Consider the following 21,811-nt stretch of genomic DNA (forward strand, 5'->3'; position numbering starts at 1 on the left):
GGAGGTGGGATGTATGTATATGTGCTTGTATTTATGTATATATGTGAGCATGGGCATGTAATTGTGTGCGTGTGTGAGTGTGTGAGCATGGATGTGTACTCGTGTGTGTTTGAGCATGGATGTGTAGATGTTTGTGAGCATGTTTGTGTAAATGGGGTGAGATTGAGTGTGTGTTAGTGAGTATGAGTAAATGTGTGTAATTCATGTGTGTTTATATACGTTGTATGTTGGAAGGTAGAGCAAGAGGCAAAGAAGACACAGACAATTTGTTTGGGGGCAATGATGGCAGAGACCAGCTGTTCAAGTTGGTTTCTAGTTAAGCCTCTGGATAGGTATAAATCTATCCTGAATCTTAGACAAGGTCTTTACATCGGGAAAAAATGGATAGACTTCATGGGCTGAATGGTTTGATTTATTTAGTCAATTAGAACAAGAATGTCAAATAAGGTAAAAGGGCTATGGAGCTTAAAAATCATCAAGGACTGGATAAATGTAGTTATCTCTAAAAAAAAGGTAAGCCAGGATCTGCCCTTCAAACACCATTGTGACCATGCCAATTCCTAGAAGAGAAAATAGGAAATTTACTTTTTTTTTAATGATGAGAGAGAGCAAGCATGTGCATTTTGTAGTTAAAACACAGACCCACAGACCCACATAACCATGAAGAAACAAGTCCACAAACTTATTTTACTCAAGTAACAATAAGGTCTATCAACATTGTGCTAGGCACTTTAAAGCAGGAAAGCTGTCCGTGTACGTGTATAAAACAATTTTATACTAAGTAATTAAAACACTTTATGATTAATTTTGACCTTATCCAGTGCCCTTCTTCTTAGTATTTAAAGAACTTTGCAAGAGTATTGGTGACTCTAGATGGTGTTATATATATAACATACACTTTGCAGCATGGCAGTGGCCATTTTCTTCAGTTTTTTTTTTTGTTTGCCAATCAGTGAAATCTGTTTTCAAAGGTTTTTATCTGGGAAACCTATATATGTCTTCATGTGGCACAATAAGCATTTAAATAAAAAACATTTTAGTCAACAGAATTTATATTTTGGATTTAGTCCAGAATGTAAATAGTGGGTTTGACTTGAGCTTTGTTACAACACTTTCAGGCTAAATTCCGGAGATTAATAAAATTCTAAATGAACATTGGAATATCAAAAAACGTGATCCTTTATTGATGGAGGTTCTGCCTAATCTAGGAACGATAATCTGTAAGAAAAATATGAATCTCAAATCACTTTTGCCACCCACAGACAGCGAGATAAACTATAACGTTTTTTACATTAAAAGGATAGCATAGATGTGGGAGATTTGACCCCCCCCCAGAAAACAATCAGTTTTGTTCTGTAAAAAAAAAAAATCCACTCGTACAAATTACATGAGGTCATACTAAAGGTAGCAGGTTGGCTATGCTACAAAAGAGCATAACAACACAGGACTTCAGCAAAGTAAGTGATGGGGAGAAATGTGATCGACGGATAGTGAGAAAAGGAGAGAGAGTAAGAAAATTGAGAGATAAAGAATAATATATAGGGAAGAGATAATGAGGAGAAAGAAAGGGGAAATGTAGAGAGAAGGGGGGGAGTGTGACAAAAAGGAGAGATATAGTGAGGAGGATAATGAGAGAGAAGAGAGATGGGAAGAAAGAGAAGAGATAATGACAATGTCTCCATGTGATGGGGAAAAGTTGCAAAGATAACAAGAAGGGAGGAGATAATGAATAAGGGAAAAGCCAATGAGAGTGAGAAGAGGTAGGGACAAAGGGGAGAAATAGAGGAAAAAGGGAGATAGAGGAAAGTTAGAGAAAGAAGAGTGATAAAAATAAAAAGGGAGATGATTAGAGATAGAGAGAATGAGAAAATGAGATACATGGGAGGGAAAAAATAGATAAGTAGGAGAAATGAGATGAAAAAGAGGAAAGCTAATGAAAAGGGGGTAGGGAGAGAGAGAGAGAGAGAGAGAAGAGATAACGAAAACAAGCAGGAATGATAAACAGAAAGGGGAGAGATATATGCAAAAATGGTGAAGAAGAGGGAAAGGAGAGGTAAAGAAAAGGGAGAAATAAATAAAAAAGGAAGACATAGTGAGAAAGAAGCAACAGTAGAAATAGGAGAGATAAAGAGAAAAGGGAGAGATGAATTAAAGAAAGATTTGAGCAGTAATGAGCAAGAGGGGGATTGAAGAGAAGGGAACCGATTTAGGGAAAGGGGAGCGATAGAGACTGAAAGGAGACCCAAGACTCTGAAAGAAGCCCTTGTGGGTGCAATCTGGGTGCTGGATAAATCCTGTGGATGCAATCTGGGCAAAACCTGTATCTGTGTGTATCTAGCTTCTGGGGCAAATCCTGTTGATACAATCTGGACACGTCCTGTAGATGCAACCTGGATGCTTGGCCAACTCCTTTGGATACAACCTGAGTACTGAGGCAAGTCATATTTGTGCAATGTGGGTACTGGAGCCAGCTATGTGTTTGCAATCTGGGTGCTAGATATAATAAAGACACATTTGCGGAATAGAAGAAGCGTTTCTGCATCTTTCGTTCTCTGCAAATTTGTTGGCATTATTCTGGCCTCTCCCTCGTTCCACCAGTTGCCTGAAGGCTCTGCCCCTTTACTAAAATGTTGCGAGAGACCTGTTCATGAAGAAGCGGATGAAGACAGAAGAAACAAGGAAAAGAGGAAGAAAAATGAAGAAGAAAAAGGGCAGAAGAAGCAAAGCTGCGGGCAAAGGAGATAGGGACACTGAAGCAATCAGCAGAGAAGGAAGGGAGACTTTGCAAGAGAGGGAATTTCTGGGAAATTTGGAACCTTTGTTTGCCAGTGTGGAACCCACTTGATGAGTGGCATTTGGAGCAGAAAACCACCCCCACACCCCCCTAAATATGTCACTGTCTGAATTTTTATGAAGTAACTATATAGATTTTTTTAAGACTTTTATTTAATGTAGAAGATGTATGCCAGTGTGCTGTGTGCGACATGGGGGCTCCATTATGCTGGCTATTTGGCGTCGCTCACTGTTGTCGTGGACCTGATGACCCTGCCTTTATTCTGGATTTTTTACATTTAACTATTAGGAACTTATTGATTGATGTTCCCTCCAGGGTTTTTCACATTTTACGCAATACTTTAATGTTTCAATCGTAGTATAGTAAGATTTCGCGAATCAGTTACTAACTACAGTAATGCAGTAGAAAGGACAGAAGACCTTAGGGGTTATGGTTTGGCTCTATATGATGAACTTGATATTTCAATATCGTAACTACGGGAAAAAAAACAAGATATGTTTTTAATAAAAAACAGGCATTACCTATGGTGATCCACCAATGTATTGCAAAGGGAAATTCCATCATAACTGTAAACAAAAGGAAAGTGTAAACATGTATACACGGTTTTATGTATCTGTTTTTCATTCTAATTCAAATGCACATAATCATAATTGTGCTAAATAAGACAAGAATTTATGTCCACACAGTTTTCTGTACTTATTTTGCAGCTATAGGAATGAGTATAATTTTGTTTGACCAAATGCATTTGAAGATTTATGAATATTTGTTTTAATTTGACCTTTTTAGCACATAGTGTTATTTCTTCCTCTCAGCCAACAACCTATCCCCTTGATCCTATCCTCAGGACCGCCATTGGTGCATCGGGCCTGGCCAAGCAGGGGGTATAGTCTCCATTTTCAAGGGCCCCTAATTGTCTGAAAACACCATATATCATCTGTTCCCTGCCATTGGCGAAGGAGGTGGGTCTAAAGCCCATATGGCACCATGAGCACAGAGAAGTGCCTCCATGTGGCCATGAGAAGTATGAGGGGAAAAGCCAGTAGGTCTGTTAACGTATTTCTCTTTTTTGTCTATCAACAACAACAACAACAACAACAAGTATTTATACAGCGCTTTTCTCCCGGTGGGAGTCAAAGCACTTTACAGGTATATGCATAAGAGAGAAAGAGTGAATTATCTGAAGGATTGGGAGAAAAGATGGGTTTTAAGTCTTGCCCACCATGCTGCCGCTCAGTTTCAGGGTCTTGGCAATCTTCTTATAGCCTCGGCCATCTTTATGTAGAGGAACAATTATTTTTTATTTGCCATGAGGTGCCATGTTGAACTTCCAGTGACCAGTATGAGAGAGCGTGACAGCGATACCACAGAATTTAACACACCTGCTCCCCATTCACACCTGAGACCTTGTAACACTAACGAGTCACATGACACCGGGGAGGGAAAATGGCTAATTGGGCCCAATTTGGACATTTCCAATTAGGTACTCACTTTTGTTGCCAAGGTTTAGACATTAATGGCTGTGTGTTGAGTTATTTTGATGGGAGAACCAAATTTACACTGTTATACAGGCTGTACACTCACTACTTTCCACTGTAGCAGAGTGTCATTTCTTCAGTGTTGTCACATGAAAAGATATAATAAAATATTTACAAAAATGTGAGGGCTGTACTCACTTTTGTGAGATACTGTATATATATATATAATTACATACATATACAGAGGAAACCCTGCATACAACTTACTTAAAGATGCACCTGGTTGCATCCAGCCGTCATATATAAAAAGAGTGCACCCCAAGCATTTCTATTACATGATTTCAAGTTTTATGCAATCATTGTGGAACAGAAAAATCATGATATTTCAGTCACTCCTGGGGACATTTACCAAAAGTCTCCAGGATGGACTTAAACACATTTTGTATATATTTATATAAATAGAAAGAGATCGGAACAATATAGCTCCACCTACCCATTGTTGTTATGATAACATGAATCACTGTGATTGTGCAAGCATAATCCCATACCCATTCTTCTACGATCAAAACAAAAAGATGACCACAGATAATATATGTAGACTCCAAGGATATCAGATTTACTGCATGAGAAGTTGAAAGTACATGATTAAATGTGAGAGAAAATATACTAAAAGAGGTGTTATATTAAAATGAATGGGATATATAATCGAGGGGGGAAATAAGGTTTCCACATTCTGGTCTAGAAAATGAATTTATGTATCTTAAAATATTGTTTGAATTCTTTGCTTTGACATGTATTGCTCAGTGTATTGCAATGTGTCTGGGCACACCTTAGTAGCATTACTAGGACCTATTATAATTTCATGATGATATCATGTGGCTCCATAAACATATCTCCCCTAAACGTGTTAATGTTCTCAGCCTTCACAACATAAGAAGGGTAAATATATATTATGAACTGTGAAGTTTTCCATCGTGCCTGTTTGATGGCTAGGCATAGAGCTATCTTGTATCTAAGACACGACCAAGGACTGATTAAGGTCTAAGTCTAAACATCAGAAACACTGGGCAGCTTAGATGGTGTGGATGATTCTTATCTGCTGTCAATGTCTGTGTTTCTCTTCATGTTTTATGGTCTGATTCCTATTGAACTATTGTTTCAATTAGAATTGGGTTAAAATATTTGCACATCTCTGAAGTAATAGGTAACTATTGTGGCAAACTTTTTTTACCACAGAAGCAAATGAAAAAGCAATTTTCAATGTTTAACTCAGCTCTAGTGTTACAACAGTGGTACAATGCGATTTCGAATCATTACTATGGATTATCTAATTATTTAGATAATCTAAATTACTCTCTTCAAAATAAACCATACACAATACCTAGATATTTTTTGTCTGACCAGGAAGGGTTTGTTTTAAAATCGAATGGTCCAAATTCATCAAAGTTCTCAAAACTGCAAGAAAAAGAGGAAATCATATATATATTTACACAAAAACATAACTTGATTTTATGAATTTTATATTTGTATTTTATTGTTAGGTATTATGAGGTTACCACATAGAACTTAAACTGAAATCCAGCATTTGTATAGTAATGTTGTGTTCAGTTTAGCTTCAAAATAGATGTCATTGTAATTGTGATTTCAATTAAATATTACACTTCAACAAAGAAATATATATGGTCCTAACTTTTCTGCAACATTTTATTTTAGATTATTTAGATAAAGTTAAACCCAAAATTATGCCATCATGAAAGAAGCAGTATTAGGCAGGGTTAGCTGTAGATTTTTTTGTCTTGTAGGGAAACACTCTTAAGTAAGCTGCTTGTACTGATGTTGCTTCCAGAGGTAATTTGGAACTCTGTAATGAGTGATACAAAGGACAGGCGATTTTTATGCTTTAGCTTCAGCATTCGACAGCCGTACTTTGTGAGTGTGCATTGTCTGTAGTGCACGTAGGTGTGGGTAGATCAGTAAGCTGCAATTTTATACACCTGTTACCAATAGTCATGGATGAAACACCTAAACTCAATAATTATGAGAACTGTCCACAAACCTGGTCATACAGTGTAACAGAGGATGACACCTAGAAATTACCCTATAAGAAAAAAGTAAATAGTAAATAAAATAATAGTAAATAAATTAGTAAATACTAATTCACATGTAAACAATTGAGAAAAATGATTGAGAAAATGCATTTTTTGTTTGTATTTCCTTTTATTTGCCAACTTACCCCCCAGTTATGCACATCTGCCCCAAGGCTAGCTACTCAATATGCCTTATACACCCTCCATATGCACCTCCAACTTACCAATGCATCCCTAGACTTGCCCTGTGCTCCAGACTCCCTGGTGTCTAGTGGGGGCAGACAACCTCTGCTGCTACCCAGGACTTCCGCCGGGGCTTCTATGACTGAGCACCAGAAGGTCACATCACACCAGAGGTTGTCTGCGTAAGAATAGAGGTCTGACTACAAGACTAAGATCCAGATCCCCCGCAGAGCTGCAGGGGACCTGGATCCTCCACTCTGGCAGCTGGTGGACGTCTAAAAGATGCGTGCAGACAACCTCCGCTGTTGGTGCCGTTGCTTTCCCCGGGGCTTCTATGGTGGAGCACTGGAAGGTCATGTCACGCCGGCGCTACATCATAGAACCCCCGGCAGAAGTACAGACCTCTTCCAGTTGCCAGAGAGAAGGATTCAGGTCCCCTGCAGCTCTGAGGAGATCTGGATCTTAGTCTTGTAGTCAGACCTCTATTTGAGGTCTGCTTATAAGACAGCCTCGAATATAAGACGAGGGGTATTTTTCAGAGCATTTGCTCTGAAAAAAACCTTGTCTTATATTCGAGCAAATATGGTACTTTCCTTACGAGCTGTTCTAAGCAGTACATCAGTCTTATTAGTAGCAGTTAAAACCATAGTCATGTCTGCTTTTAGGAAACAGGTTGTTGATTCATTTTCTTAGACAATGGGAAGATGATTCTGTCTACGGTAGCAGATTATTAGAGACTAACAGTAGGCAATATGCAGTGTCAACAGAAACAAGCTGGGTTGGGTACCATAGAGCAGAATCACCAGAACACAAGCTGAATTAGGAGACAATGTGCAGTATCCACAAGAACAAACTGGGTCTGGTATTGTCAGGTTTCCGCCCTGCCACCCTCTATTTTATGATATCACACCCTTGTCATGTTTCCTTGCAACCTCTAGAGGCTGCTCTCCCGTATGAGGAGTAAGGAATAATGTCACCTGACTAGCTGCACCTGCTTACCTGGGAGTTACCCTTACTTTAAGTAGCTGCTCAGCACCTCAGTTTTGGCCTTTTGCATTGCAGTGTTAGCAGCCTATTGCTGTGGCTCTGTACCTGGTTCTGAATCGTTCCTAGCATCCTGCTTCTGATCTTTGGCGACCGACACGGCTTGATATTGACCGCTCTCCTGCATACCGTATGAGACTTTTCTGAACTCGGCTACACAGAGCGGGCCCCCGCCAGTCCAGCTACACAGAGGGCTTCCTGCCATGTGCCCTGCCAGAGGGCTTCCTGCCGTGTGCCCTGCCAGAGGGCTTCCTGCCGTGTGCCCTGCCAGTGGGCTTCCTGCCGTGTGCCCTGCCAGTGGGCTTCCTGCCATTTGCCCTGCCAGTGGGTCTCTAGTTCCATGTCTGTCCGTCAAGACTTTCCAGTCCATGTGTTATGATTAACCGTATCCGGTTTCTGCTGTATTCTATTGAATATACTAGTCCTGTTCCTGATCAGCCAGCTTTCATCAATATAATCTGTTTTTGTATACCATCCTGGTGTGGGACTGTTACCTCTTGTCTGTCAAAATGCATCTCGGGGTACAGACAGAGCCTCAGATATCCCCTGCAATTGGGCTCCTACCCGACCTGTTGACCCAAGCCCTGCCAGGTATACAGCAGAAAAACCATGTCACAATGCGCTTTTATGAGGCTGTGACTAGCGAGGAAGGTCTAGCAGTATGCCACCTCATAAATAGGGGAAAACAGGCCTGTGGAGAAGTGACAGGTCATTGTGGACGTCCCCAGTGCCTATGGAAGTAAGGTCTGAAGGTCTGTCAGATTACTGCCCCATCACTCTATTTCATTAAAGCCTCATGTACAGTATATAAATGCCGAGCTAATGTTCTTGATTGAAACTCATTATCGGACCTTCTTTTAATATAGATCTCTCGACCCTCTACCGAGACAGTCGCTACTAAAGTGACCACTCATACTTGCTGCTAAACCAAAGGTTCACTATTTTTTTTAAATGTTTTTTTTATTCAAAGAAAGAATTAAAAAGTATATAGGAGTATACACTCACTGACCACTTTATTAGGTACATCTTGCTAGTATCAGGTTGAACACCCTCTTGCCTTCAGAACTGCCTTCATTCTTTGTGGCATACTTTCTACAAGGTGCTGGAAACATTCCTCAAAGATTTTGGCCTATATGGACATGATGGCATCACGCAGTTGCTGCACATCCATGATGCAAATCTCCCATTCCACTACATCCAAAAGGTGCTCTATTGGATTGAGCTCTGGTGACTGGGGAGGCAATTGGAGAACAGTAAAGTCACTGTCACGTCCAAGAAACCAGTTTGAGATGATGTGAGCTTTGTGACATGGTGCATTATCCTGCTGGAAGTAGCCATCAGAAGATGGGGTACACTGTGGTCATAAAGGGATGGACATGGTCAGCAACAATACTCAGGTAGGCTGTCACATTTTAACGATGCTCATTTGGTACTAAGGGGCCCAAAGTGTGCCAAGAAAATGCCCCCCACACCATTACCGTTGATACAAGGTAGGATGCATGCTTTCATGTTGTTTACGCTAAAGTCTGACCCAGCCATCTGAATGTCTCAACTGAAATCGAGACTCATCAGACCAGGCAACATTCTTCCAGTCTTCCATTGTCCAATTTTGGTGAGGCTGTGCAAATTGTAGCCTCAGTTTTCATGTTCTTAGCTGACAGGAGTGGCACCTGGTGTGGTCTGCTGTAGGCCATCTTTTTCAAGGTTTGACGCGTTGTGCATTCAGAGATGGTATTCTGCATACCTTGGTTGTAACAAGTGGTTATTTAAGTTACTGTTGCCTTTCTGTCATCTCATTCTGCCCATTCTTCTCTGACCTCAACAAGGCATTTTCGTCCACACAAATGCAGCTCACTGGATATGTTCTCTTTTTTCTCTGTAAACCCTAGAGATGGTTGTGCATGATAATACCAGTAGATCAGCAGTTTCTGAAGTACCTCAATATGCATCATTAACAGAAGGAAGGTACAGACAGGCAAAATGAAACACAGCAGGCTGAATCTTATAGGTATGTACAGGCTGTAGACCCAACCAAACAGAGCACAGGCACAAATGCTGATGTACAGCACAATAGCCCCCTAGTCGGGCACAAGATAGCACTAGGATGCTGTAGCTGGACTGGCGGGGACTGCTCCCTGGGCACACGACTGGGAGCCCACGGCCAGGGCACACGGCTGAGCACCCTCGGCCAGGGCACACGGCTGGGAGCCCTCGGCCAGGGCACACGGCTGGGAGCCCTCGGCCAGGGCACACGGCTGGGAGCCCTCGGCCAGGGCACACGGCTGGGAGCCCTCGGTCAGGGCACAAGGCTGGACACTAGGCCGGGTCAGAACCAGAAGGACGATATCAAAGCCAAATCAGAATCCAGGAGGAGAGTCAGAACAAGCCTGGTCAACACGGGCAGTAGAAGAGCCAAATCAGGAACCAAGGAACAAAGTCAGAAGCAAGCCAGGTCACAATAGGTTAGATTGGCATTTCAGGCAGTTTATTCTTGAATACGATATCAAACCGTTTGGGTAACATTTAGGCTCTGTGTATGATTCTATGGGACATCTCACTATAAAATATTGATGCTAAAACTTTAGAACAAAGATTGATGGCCTCCACTATTTGTCCATCTGGGAGCTCAGCAGACCAGAGCACCAGCCCCTTACCAGCTTCAGTGTTGATATTGACTTTGTGTAAATCATGGAGATGGAAGTGGAGATTTCTGGAGGACACCAGACCCTCTCCCTGACCTGGTAGGCATTTACGATTGGCCTGGAGCTTCTGATAATGTTGTGAGCGTTGCAGTGTGCCTCTTGGACCTGCGCCCATGTGGAGTGCTGAAATACCCTGGGAAGTGAAAGTTTCAAGAATCATAGAGCTGATATCCGTAATTCATCATAAAAGAGGAGATGGGTGAAGACCGAGACTGCACTGTTATGAAAAAAGGGTAGCAGATCCGACCAGTTGTCTTGATGGTCCGAGATGTAGCACCGCAGGAATCGCTCAAAGGCCTAATTGGCCCTTTCCTCAGGTCCATTCGATTGCAGGTGGTAGGCCAAGGAGAAAGAGAGTTGGATTCCAAGTTGGACACAGAATGCCTTCCAGAATCTTGAGAAAAACTGGCTATCCCGGTCAGAAATTATGACTACCCTGTGTAGCCATTAGACGACATCTTTCATAAAGACTGTATTAGAGCTTTTTGAATGGTATGCAGTGGAACATCTAAGAAAACCAACCATGAGGATAAGCATGTTACCGTTGGACTGCAGAAGGTCGACTTTAAAGTCCATGGCAAGGTGTGTCCATGGCCTCTCACCATTGGGTATAAGTTGGAGAAGGCCCACTGGAAGGTAACAGGGTGACTGACTGGACAGGCAGCAACAAAGGCAATTATATCTTTGTTAAGTCCTGGTCACCAGAATAGACAGGAAACCGACCAGAAACGTTTGTTCTTCCATGATTCTCTGTTGACTTAGTATTATGATAGGTAGAGAGTACCTTGGTACAGAGGTTCACAGGTGCGAAACAGCGACCTGAGGTAGGCAGGTACAAGACCACAAAATGTAAGCAAGATAGAAATAAGGCCCATTGGGAATGCCTCGGAGTCAAGCCCTTAGCCTTGTGAGGATCAGTATTTGCACAGGAGTTCCTTCGAGCAAATGTCTCCATTCTTTGAGAGCAAGTATTATTTCTAGTAACTCATGATCACCAATTTCATATTTGCATTCCGCAGGACTTCTTGTAGAAATACCCACATAGGTGCAACTGGCTCTCGGGAGTAGGATGTTGAGACAGAAGGGCGCCCACTCTTCCCTCAGTCCCATTTATCTCAAGTATGAATCGAAGCTTAGGTTTCTGGTTCAAAATGGGAGCTGTGGCAAAAGCAGCCTTTAATGACTCAAAGGCTGTGATGGCCTTTGAAGAAAAATGTTGTAGAATAAATATTACGTATGAATTTCCTGTAGTAGTTAGCGAACCCTAAGTACCCTTGAAGGGAGTCGGGCAACATCTGTGTGATGGCTTTTTATGGAAGCGGAATGGATCAGAGTATTGTCTAGGTATACCATCACACATTGTTGAAGTATGTCCCCAAGGACATCACAATATATTCTTAATGCCCGCTATTGGTGTTAAACGCAGTTTTCCATTTGTGGCCCTCCTTTATCCTTAAAAAATTATAGGCCCCCCACAAACTTAGTAAACACCTTGGACCCTTTCGAGTGATCGAATAGCTTGGTAATAAGCGAATCGGGTAGGCGTTTTTAACTGTGATACGGTTGAGCCCCCTGTAATCAATACAGGATCTCAAAAACAACTTGTGTTACTCAGCTTCCAGCCAAGCTGGGTCAAAGAACTAGTTAAGGTAAAGGCACTTAATGGTATTTCTAATCTATAATAAAATTATACACAGGGGCATCAATACACAAGGGAGGGGGGCTGGCTGGGGACATCACATAAATCAATACAAAAGAATGTAGGGCATAAACGCACAAAGGGGGCCGGCTGGGGGCACAAATACACAAGGGGCAATACACATGGGTGTGGGGGGAATACATTAAAAATAAATTAAATTAAAAAAGGGGCGGCCTGGCTGGGGCATCAATATATAAGGGGGAAAACACACAAACAACAAACCAGTGTGGTAAGCATTTTTTATGTTTGTGTTGATTAAGCCATACTGATGCGGGTGTCGGTGTGGCAGAGCCTGTCCTGGTGTGTGTGTTTGGGTGTCGGTGTGGCAGAGCCTGTCCTGGGGTGTGTGTGTGTGCATGTCGGTGTGGCAGAGCCTGTCTTGGTGTGTGTGTGTTTGGGTGCCGGTGTGGCAGAGCCTGTCCTGGTGTGTGTGTTTGGGTGACGGTGTGGCAAAGCCTGTCCTGGTGTGTGTGGGTTTGTGTGTCCATGTGGCATGTGTTTTGGGGTGTGTGTGTTTGGGTGTGTTTGGGTTTGTGTGTCCATGTGGCATGTGTTTTGGGGTGTGTGTGTTTGGGTGTGTTTGGGTGACGGTGTGGCAGAGCCTGTCCTGGTGTGTGTGTTTGGGTGACGGTGTGGCAAAGCCTGTCCTGGTGTGTGTGGGTTTGTGTGTCCATGTGGCATGTGTTTTGGGGTGTGTGTGTTTGGGTGTGTGTGGGTTTGTGTGTCCATGTGGCATGTGTTTTGGGGTGTGTGTGTTTGGGTGTGTTTGGGTGTTGGTGTGGCAGAGCCTGTCCTGGTGTGTGTGTTTGGGTGTCAGTGTAGCAGAGCCTTTCCTGGTGTGTATTTGGTCATCTGTTTCCTGGCACTTTACTTACTGTAGGGATAAATTGAACTATGTCATTTTTATTTATCCAGAGATAAAACTCCCTCCTGAAATTGTAGTCACTTCAGAGGATAAAACTTTCTAGGCCCAGAAATCAGTGAGAGGAAAAGTAAATGTTTTGTGTTATTTACTCTATTTTAATCTGATGAACTGATGAACTCCCAATCCCATCACATTACATCAATATGCATTAGAAAATCAGGAAAAAATGGGCATGGATGATGGGCTGATTCGGTGGCGCAACGGGCCACTTGAGTAGACTAGCCCCCAAGGACTTAGACTTAGGGTGCACCGTCCCCCTCACCCTCCTTTGTATATTAGCCATTTACATGTATTCTAGCTCTGTTATTATAGCCCAATCTACTAGTCAAATACCTGACTTCTTATGATACTGCCTGTGAGCAATGCCTCAGTGTTAATCACTAACTTCGAACACTGTCACTAACGAAAGTCCAAGAAGGTTCTGACTTCATCAGCATTGCCATAAAATATGGTTTGAATATGGAAAGTCACCCAAACTATTACATGACTGACAATGTAATTACTTAATGCAACCCCTCTCCATACACACAGTTTGTATGCCCAAGTAAGCCTGACATTATTGAATAATAATGATGAATACAAAATATAACACTATTCATTAATTCAAAAGGTAATGCAATTATTTATTCTCTTTGTGTAACGTAAGTATAATTAAGTGAGTCACCAGGATGATTGCAGTCAGCAATTACTGTTTTTTTTTCTGTCTTTGAAACTATGGCCTATAAAATGCCTATAATTAATTATGGGTAGTAATTGCTACGGTAAACCCTACATTTTGGTGCATTATCCATTAAACTAAGTGTGTTATGGCAATCATTAATGTTAAGTGCTTTGTAGCATACGGGAATGCATGTATTCACAGTTGACCTATTCGTTGTTCTCTGCACTAATGCTGCATAGAGTTTATGGATAGAAATGTAATTCATGATACATTGTTAGAGTCTATTGTCAAACTCCCTATCTTTCTTGGAACAAATCTTTCATGTGTACATTATATGTAATAAATCAAGTCTCTCAAATTAATTTAGAATCAATAACGAATACTTATGTTATCACTTGAATTTAGACCAAAATTCAGTATTTTGCAATGATGTTTGCTAACTTCCATGTAATCTTAAATTCATTATTTTATAATAAATCAAACCTTCTACTTGACTAATTTAAAAAACATGCATATTTTATTTGTGTGTATATATATATATATATATATATATATATATATATATATATATATATATATATATATTCATATGTAGTTTGGTTAATTCTTGAAAATCTACAGTAGCTGTAACAAAATATTTCACTCTTAATAAAGAAGAAATTATCAGATGCAAAGCTGCGGATGCTAAGAACTTCCATTTATAAGACTGATATTGTTTAGTTCAACAAATCTGGTAATTTTATGGTTGTTTTAATGAAAATTAAAGATTATTTATTAAAAGGTGAACCAAGGTGCCTAAGAAGTGTTAATCTTGAATCATACTGTTCACTTAAAAGATGTCCAATGTAATTTATATATAAATATATATATATATATATATATATATATATATATATATATATATATATATATATATTTATACATATATATGAGCCACCATTTGGAAGAGGCTCCCTTTCTCTTTCTTGGGTACTGATGTACTGCATACTACCTTTATGCTTTTCAAGGCTATCATAAAGCAGCTATATGTGTACATCTGACTAGAGATTGGTGCAATTCTGCAAGATTGACATTGGAATTGATTATAAGACGACCCCCCAAAATCTGAATATTAATTTAGGAATAAAAAGAAAAAGCCTGAATATAAGACGACCCTATAGGAAAAAAGTTTTACCAGTAAATGTTAATTCATGTAAACTATTTTTTTTTACATAAAAGCTATGATTGAGAAAAATATTTAGTTTTTATGTCCTTTTATTTTTCAACCTGCCCCCCCAGTTATGCACATCTGCCCCCAGACTTGCAACTCTGCCACAGAAATGCCTTATACCCTCTATATGCCACTGTGCCCCATTTAACCCTCTAAACACCACTGTGCCCCATGATATGCCTGTTAACCCTCTATATGTCACTGTGCCCAATGAAATGCCTCTTGACCCCCTATGTGCCACTCTGCCTCCAGAAATGCCTTATACCCCTATATGCCACTCTGGCATTTAGGGGGTTAAAAGGCATATTATGGGGCAGAGTGGCATATAGGGAGGTATAAGGCATTTCAGGAGGCAGATGGCATATAGAGGGTTAAAAGGCATTTCTGGAGGCAGAGTGGCATTAAGGGGGTTAAAAGGCATTTCATAGAGCACTCTGCCTACAGACATATCTCAATGACATACCTGTCCTGTTAAATGCAAGCTTGGTTCGTATAAAGTAACGCACACTTACCTTACACCAATAAAACAAATAACATGGGACAGATAATATATCGTGTAGAAAACTGCAGTGCAAATGAAAAGATTCTGAAAGACAATCTGCAATTAAAATTAAAAGAGATGATGTTAACGCTTAAAACCAGACTGCAGAGAATCTAGTGTTAATAGTATACAAATGATGTAGCTTCTATTGCTATATTTATGGCAGAACATATTGTCAATTAAGCCTAATTCAGATTACCGTATTTGCTCGATTATAAGACGACCTCCCAAATCTGAATATTAATTTAAGAACAAAAGAAAAAGTCTGAATATAAGACGACCCTATAGGAAAAAAGTTTTACCAGTAAATGTTAATTCATGTAAACTAATTTTTTTAATAAAAGCTATGATTGAGAAAAATATTTTGGTTTTATTTCCTTCTATTTTCCAACCTGCCCCCCCAGTTATGCACATCTGCCCCAGAAATGCCTTATAACCCCTATATGCCACTGTGCCCCATGATATGCCTTTTAACCCTCTAAATGCCACTGTGCCCCATGATATGCCTTTTAACCCTATATGCCACTGTGCCCCATGATATGCCTTTTGACCCCCTATGTGCCACTCTGCCTCCAGAAATGCCTTATACCCCTATATGCCATTCTAGCATTAAGGGGGTTAAAAGGCATATTATGGGGCAGAGTGGCATATAGGGAGGTTTAAGGCATTTCAGGAGGCAGAGTGACATATAGAGAGTTAAAAAGTCATTTCTGGAGGCAGAGTGGCATTCAGGGGGTTAAAAGGCATTTCATAGAACACTCTGCCTCTAGAAATGCCTTATGCCCCCATTTAACACTCCCTCCCCCTCCCTCCTCCCAACTTACCGGTGCTTCTGACTCTCCTGTCATGTAGCTGGGGCAGCGTGTAGATGTCTACGCGATTCGCGTAGACCACTTACGCTGCAACCGGAAGGAGGTGTGGCTAGCAGCGGGGGTTGTCTGCGTCCATCGCGCAGACCTTCCCCGACTGTCAGAGAGAATTCTCCGCACCGGTGTAGGGAACTCTGATCTCTGACAGCCGACTGCAGCGTAAGTTGTTGACATCTACACGCCGCCCCGGCTACATGACAGGGGACTCAGAAGCACCGGTAAGTGGGGGGGGGGCTTGAGACAGGAGGATCCAGGTCCCCTGCAGCTGCGGGGGATCTGGATCTTAGTCGTCTCATAGTCAGACCTATTTGAGGTCTGATTATAAGACGACCCCGATTATACGACGAGGTGTATTTTTCAGAGCATTTGCTCTGAAAAAAACCTTGTCTTATAATCGAGAAAATACGGTATATGTCCAAAAAACTGGAACAACGAACTAGTACTGATAGCAATGCAAATTTTTTAGCAAGACAGGCTTCATATTTTGTATTTCCTTCTTTACTGATTGACCTCCAGCAGCAAAACAGTTAACATGAAACAAGAAAAAATCAGGATGAAGAAAAAAGGTTTACTAGTAAGTACTAATTCACATGTAAACTTTTTATTTGTATTTCCTTAATTTGTCACTCTGCCCCAGTTATGCACATCTACCCCCCAGATATGCCTTATATGCCCCTATATGCAACTCTTCCCCAGATATGCCTTTTAACCCACTGTTTGCCACTCTGCCTCCACAGATATTCCTTATACACCCCTTATATGCCACTCTGCCTCCCTAATATGCATTTTAACCTCCTATATGCCACTCTGACTCCAGAAAACCATTATAACCCCCCACATGCCCTGACTTATCGATGCATCCCTAGACTTGTCCCCCGTGTTTCAGACTCCCTGGTGTGTAATGGGGGCAGCCGGTGGCGGTCTGTGCGATGCGCGCAGACAACCTCCGCTGCTGCTGGCCGGTATTTCTGCTGGGGCACTATGACTGAGCACCTGAAGGACATGTCACGTTGGTGTTCGGTCATAGAAGTGCCGGCAGCAGCGGAGGTTGTCTGTCGCATCCTGCAGACGTTCACTGGCTGTGGGATGCGCACAGACAACCTCCACTGCTGCCGGCACTTCCACCGGGCTTCTATGGTGGAGCACCGGAAAGGTCATGTGATGCTGGCGCTCCGTTATAGAAGCCCCAGAGGAAGTGCTGGCAGCAGCGGAGGATGTCTGCGCGCATCGCATAGAGGTCCACCAGCTGCCAGAGAGGATCTGGAACTTAGTCTTGTAGTCAGACATCTATTTGAGGTCTGATTATACCTATGGTACTTACTTTCCCATTTCTTTTGTATTCATAATTATTGATTTCCATCACCTATTTCCTAGTTTTCGGGCCTAGCACTTAACTTGCCTGTGCTTTTTTCTCCTTTCAGGGCCTGTGTATATTTTACTGTACTGTGTTTAATGGATCCTTAGCCCTGTACTGCTACAACCAGTGTTCTGCTGTGACCCTAGTTGGGGTGAACCCCTCTTTATTTAGGCCTCTCCATTTTAGCCCTTATTAGTTGAGGTGACCCCCCTTATCTTACTCAGGAGAGCCTATTATTACTTAGGACTTGTGAGTCCCTGGGCTGGGGGTGACCCTCCTTTCTTCTTGATTTAGGGCTTTGGGCCACTATATTGTCACAGGCTGTCCCCTGTTACTGACTCTGGTTTGAGGGTGATCCCCTCTACCAATTACTCTGCCCACACTCTGGGCTTCAGGGGTGACCCCCTTTCTAGTTTGGTGGTTTTCAGTAGTTGGTGACCCCCACATGTGCACGCGGATGACCCCCATTTCTTGTTTCATGATTTGTTCTCCGTTTGTGTTTTTCAGAAACACATTGGAGTAAGATGGCTGACGATTCTGAGACACCGATGCCTGCCACCTTCCAAGCTTGGCTATGCTCTGCCTGCAACCCTACCAGCCACTCTGACAGAAGCCCAATTCACCCGGCTTACCCAACCTTTTACCTCCCCGGCTAGTAGTGAAGGTTCGGAGGCCGGTGACTCTCTCTCCTCTGCAGACCCAGAACATCATCGCAAACGGCCCTGGGTGGACATCCCCTCCACTTCTGACAAAGGCCTGTTAAAGAGGTCCTTTTCTGCCATCCCAGAATCTGCCGCCTCTAAGACCTGTCAGACCGCAAATAGAGGTCTGACAACAAGACTAAGATCGAGATCCCTGCAGTGCTGTAGGGTACCTGGATCCTCTTCTCTGGCAGCCAGTGAACATCTGCACGATGCGCGCAGACAACCTCCGCTGCTGCACGACATGCGCGACGTGACCTTCTGGTATTCAGTCATGGAAGCCCCAGAGAAAGTCCTGGGTAACAAGGAAGGTTGTCTGCACGCATTGCGCAGACGTCCACTGGCCGGCCCTACTTGACACCAGCGAGTCTGGAGCACAGGGGACAAATCTAGGGATGCATCGGTAGCCTTATATTCAGGCCTTTTCTTTTTTTCTAAATTAATATTCAAACTTTGGGAGACCGTCTTATAAATACGGTATATATTATAATAATAGTTATTAAAGTTTCACAGCTTGCATTGAAAAAAAAATCATGAAAGTCATAATCTGATGCAGCCATGATGTTCAGGCTCTTCACTGGGTCTCAGGCTAAAAGTACAAACCATCGACCTGTCATATGTAGAAGACTCTCATGCCACTGATTGTGGTAGACATTCCTGTAGCCCCAAACCTTTAGTACTAGGATTTGCTATGTATGGGCATACCCCATAGCCTGTGACAAATATGTTTGCACCCAGGGCGAGAGGTGTCTGATTCATGCTCTAGAACAGTGATGGACGAATGTTTTTGGGCCCGAGTGCCCAGTTTTCTGCATCAAACCAATTTGCAGACCTCAAAGTGCCAGCGCTGCATATTAAACATGGAGTGGAAGATTTTGGTACAAAATTACTATACACAACAGTGTGCATCAATTTGCCCATATAAATAATGTTTGTGTTTTAAGCATAGAAACATAGAATATGTCAGCAGATAATAACTATTTGGCCCATCTATTTGCCAAAGCAGAAAAACACATGAAAAGACAGTCTATTCTTGAAAATGATTTTATTAAATAACATTAGCATCAGCGTATAACAAAAATAATTGGACTCACTCTATTGTAGTTACCCTTACCCTGCTGAAGTCCTGCGGTGGGAGCGCAAGGTTTCTGCCTCGCCGATGTGACGGGGTGCTGGCTGCTTCACTGCTGAGCGCAAGAATATGATGTCATATTCCGTCGCTCAGCATGAAATGCAGGCACCGCCACCAAGATAAAGGCCTTGCGCTCCCACCGCTGCAGTCAGGTGAGCGAAGGAAACAGAAAACTTTTTAATGAGCAACCGGTCGACGCCCCTCTCTCTTCTCCCACACACAACCAAAAGACCAGCCCTGCCAGTCGGCAACCTGGCTGCGTGCCACAACTAAAGTCTTTGCGTGCCTAGCATGTGTGCCATAGGTTTGCTATCGCCACTCTAGAAATGTTTGGAGCAATACTTTCATATGGGGCATGTTTGTACCATCCCTTGCTTAACAGAGTCAGTGTCAGTCACAGCTTACCAAATCTGAAAATCTTTAGCCTAGAATCATTGATATGTATTTTTTTATATTTGTCCTATATTTATTAAAATTGGTTAAAATTCTAGGTATATGGTGTATTTCTAAAATCAGCAGGTAAACACCAGACAGATGTGCAACGTTTGCTTTATCTATATATAATCATTGTAGACAAAGGAATTATTTTTTTTCCCTTCAATATATTTCCCCCACTAATTTATATATATATATATATATATATATATATATATATATATATATATATATATATATATATATATATATATATATATATATATATATATATAACAAAACTATAGTTTACATGTATGGGGGTACAATAAAAAAAAGACAAACATGTCCTGAAAACACAGTACTTAATTTATGTCTGTATGGTAAATGAAAAGAGGGAACATATTTGTACCCTTGTAAACTATGTATCTCCTTTTTTGATGCCACTAATAATTTATAAATCTTCAAAAAAGTGCCAGAGGAGCCATGCCATCATAATGTGACTTCTTTTCAAGCATGCCATCTGGACTCAAAGTAATTACTTATTTATATGAATTTCTAATACAGACTTTGGCATTAGTGGCCTCATGCTTACATTTTACACATAATCACTGTTACGTTCAGTTTAAGTGAAAATTAAATGATTTTGAAAATCATACATAGATTTTTAGCATATGTAAATCACAACTTGTGCAAATAGATTACATGATTAGATTCACATGTATGCTTGTACAAAATGATGATGTCTTCATTGTACAAATAAAATTGCTGAAAAATCCCTACAAATGTCTATGTATTACATGCTAGTAGAAATATTTAAAAATACTACATCTACTGAGCTATACATGTAATGTGTCAATTTACCTTAGTTTCCGATACTTTAACCATGACAGCCATCAGTACATAATGGTCTACACTACAGCAATATTATTACATACATTCTCCAACTAAGCATTCAAGCAAATCTGGTATACAGAATAAATGCGTACCTTGGCAGCTTAGCAGGATTGAGCCCAGCAAAGACAGATACCATCTGGTAGGATAATCTGCCTGATAAATGTTCTGTGTGTAGTTCCCAAGTGTAAAACTCATACATAGGATCCATTGGGTATGTCTCATTTACCATGCATTGTAGTAAAAATGAACAGCTATAATGTTATTCCTCCAGAAGTGCATTTCTCTAACATTTCTATGTGTGATTAGCCCCAAGCAAGCAACAATTAACATATTTCATTTTCCAGGACCCTCCATACCAACTGTGTCTGCTTGCATAACTCATTCTACAATGTTGTACAATCTGTAAGCTCTATGTAGATAAAATGTGTAGCACTACCTTTCAAATTGAGCATCAGAATGAGGAAGAAAGGGGGTTTAAGTGACTTTAAATGTGGCATGGTTTTTGGTGCCAGATGGGCTGGTCTGAGTATTTCAGAAACTGCTGATCTACTGGGATTTGCACGCACAACCATCTCTAGGGTTTACAGAGAATGGTGCAAAAAAGTGAACATATCCAGAGAGCGGCAACTGTGGGCACCAAAATGCCTTGTTGATGTCAGAGGTCAGAGAATGGGTTAAAGGCAACAGTAACTGGTTAAAGGCAACAGTAACTCAAAAAACACTCTTTACAACCAAAGTATGCAGAATACCATCTCTGAACGCACAACACATAGAACCTTGAAGCCGATGGGCTACAGCACCAGAAGACCACGCTCGGTGCTACTCCTGTCAGCTAAGAACAAGAAACTGAGGCTATAATTCGCACAGGCTTCCCAAAATTTGACAATCGAAGACTGGTTTGGTGAGTCTCAATTTCAGCTGTGAGATTTAGATGGCAGGGTCAGACCTTGGCATAAACAACATGAAGGCATGGATCCATCCTGTCTTGTATCAACGGTTCAGGCCGGTGGTGATGGTGTAATGGTGTGTGGGACATTTTCTTGGCACACTTTGGGCCCCTTAGTACCAATAGAGCATAGTTATAATGCGACAGCCTACCAGAGTATTGTTGCTGACCATG

General features: G+C 41.5%; 1 protein-coding gene across 1 annotated transcript; it reads right to left on the reverse strand.

The window, feature by feature from the left end:
• Positions 1-394: 394 nt before the first annotated feature.
• TMEM244 (transmembrane protein 244) lies at positions 395-20,691 on the reverse strand. The gene is made up of 7 exons (XM_053460268.1): positions 20,659-20,691; positions 15,293-15,378; positions 6,326-6,367; positions 5,651-5,724; positions 4,763-4,888; positions 3,316-3,360; positions 395-560 (listed from the first exon to the last, which is right to left on the reverse strand). Exons 1-7 carry the CDS (start codon positions 20,689-20,691, stop codon positions 466-468), a joined length of 501 nt encoding a protein of 166 aa, XP_053316243.1. The 3' UTR covers positions 395-465.
• Positions 20,692-21,811: the final 1,120 nt, after the last annotated feature.

The sequence above is a fragment of the Spea bombifrons genome, chromosome 3 (genome assembly GCF_027358695.1).
Source record: "Spea bombifrons isolate aSpeBom1 chromosome 3, aSpeBom1.2.pri, whole genome shotgun sequence".
Taxonomy (NCBI): Eukaryota; Metazoa; Chordata; class Amphibia; order Anura; family Pelobatidae; genus Spea; species Spea bombifrons.

Bases quoted from the DNA above. Each gene is read 5' to 3' on its own strand.
- TMEM244 (XM_053460268.1), bottom strand. From the start codon at position 20,691: ATGGCTGTCATGGTTAAAGTATCGGAAACTAAG. The intron at 6,368-15,292 runs GTAAGTGTGCGT...TTTTTCTTATAG, and splicing joins ATTTGTTTTATTGGTGTAAG to GGTAATTTCTAGGTGTCATC. The intron at 561-3,315 runs GTAATGCCTGTT...TTTCTCTTCTAG, and splicing joins ACATTGGTGGATCACCATAG to GAATTGGCATGGTCACAATG.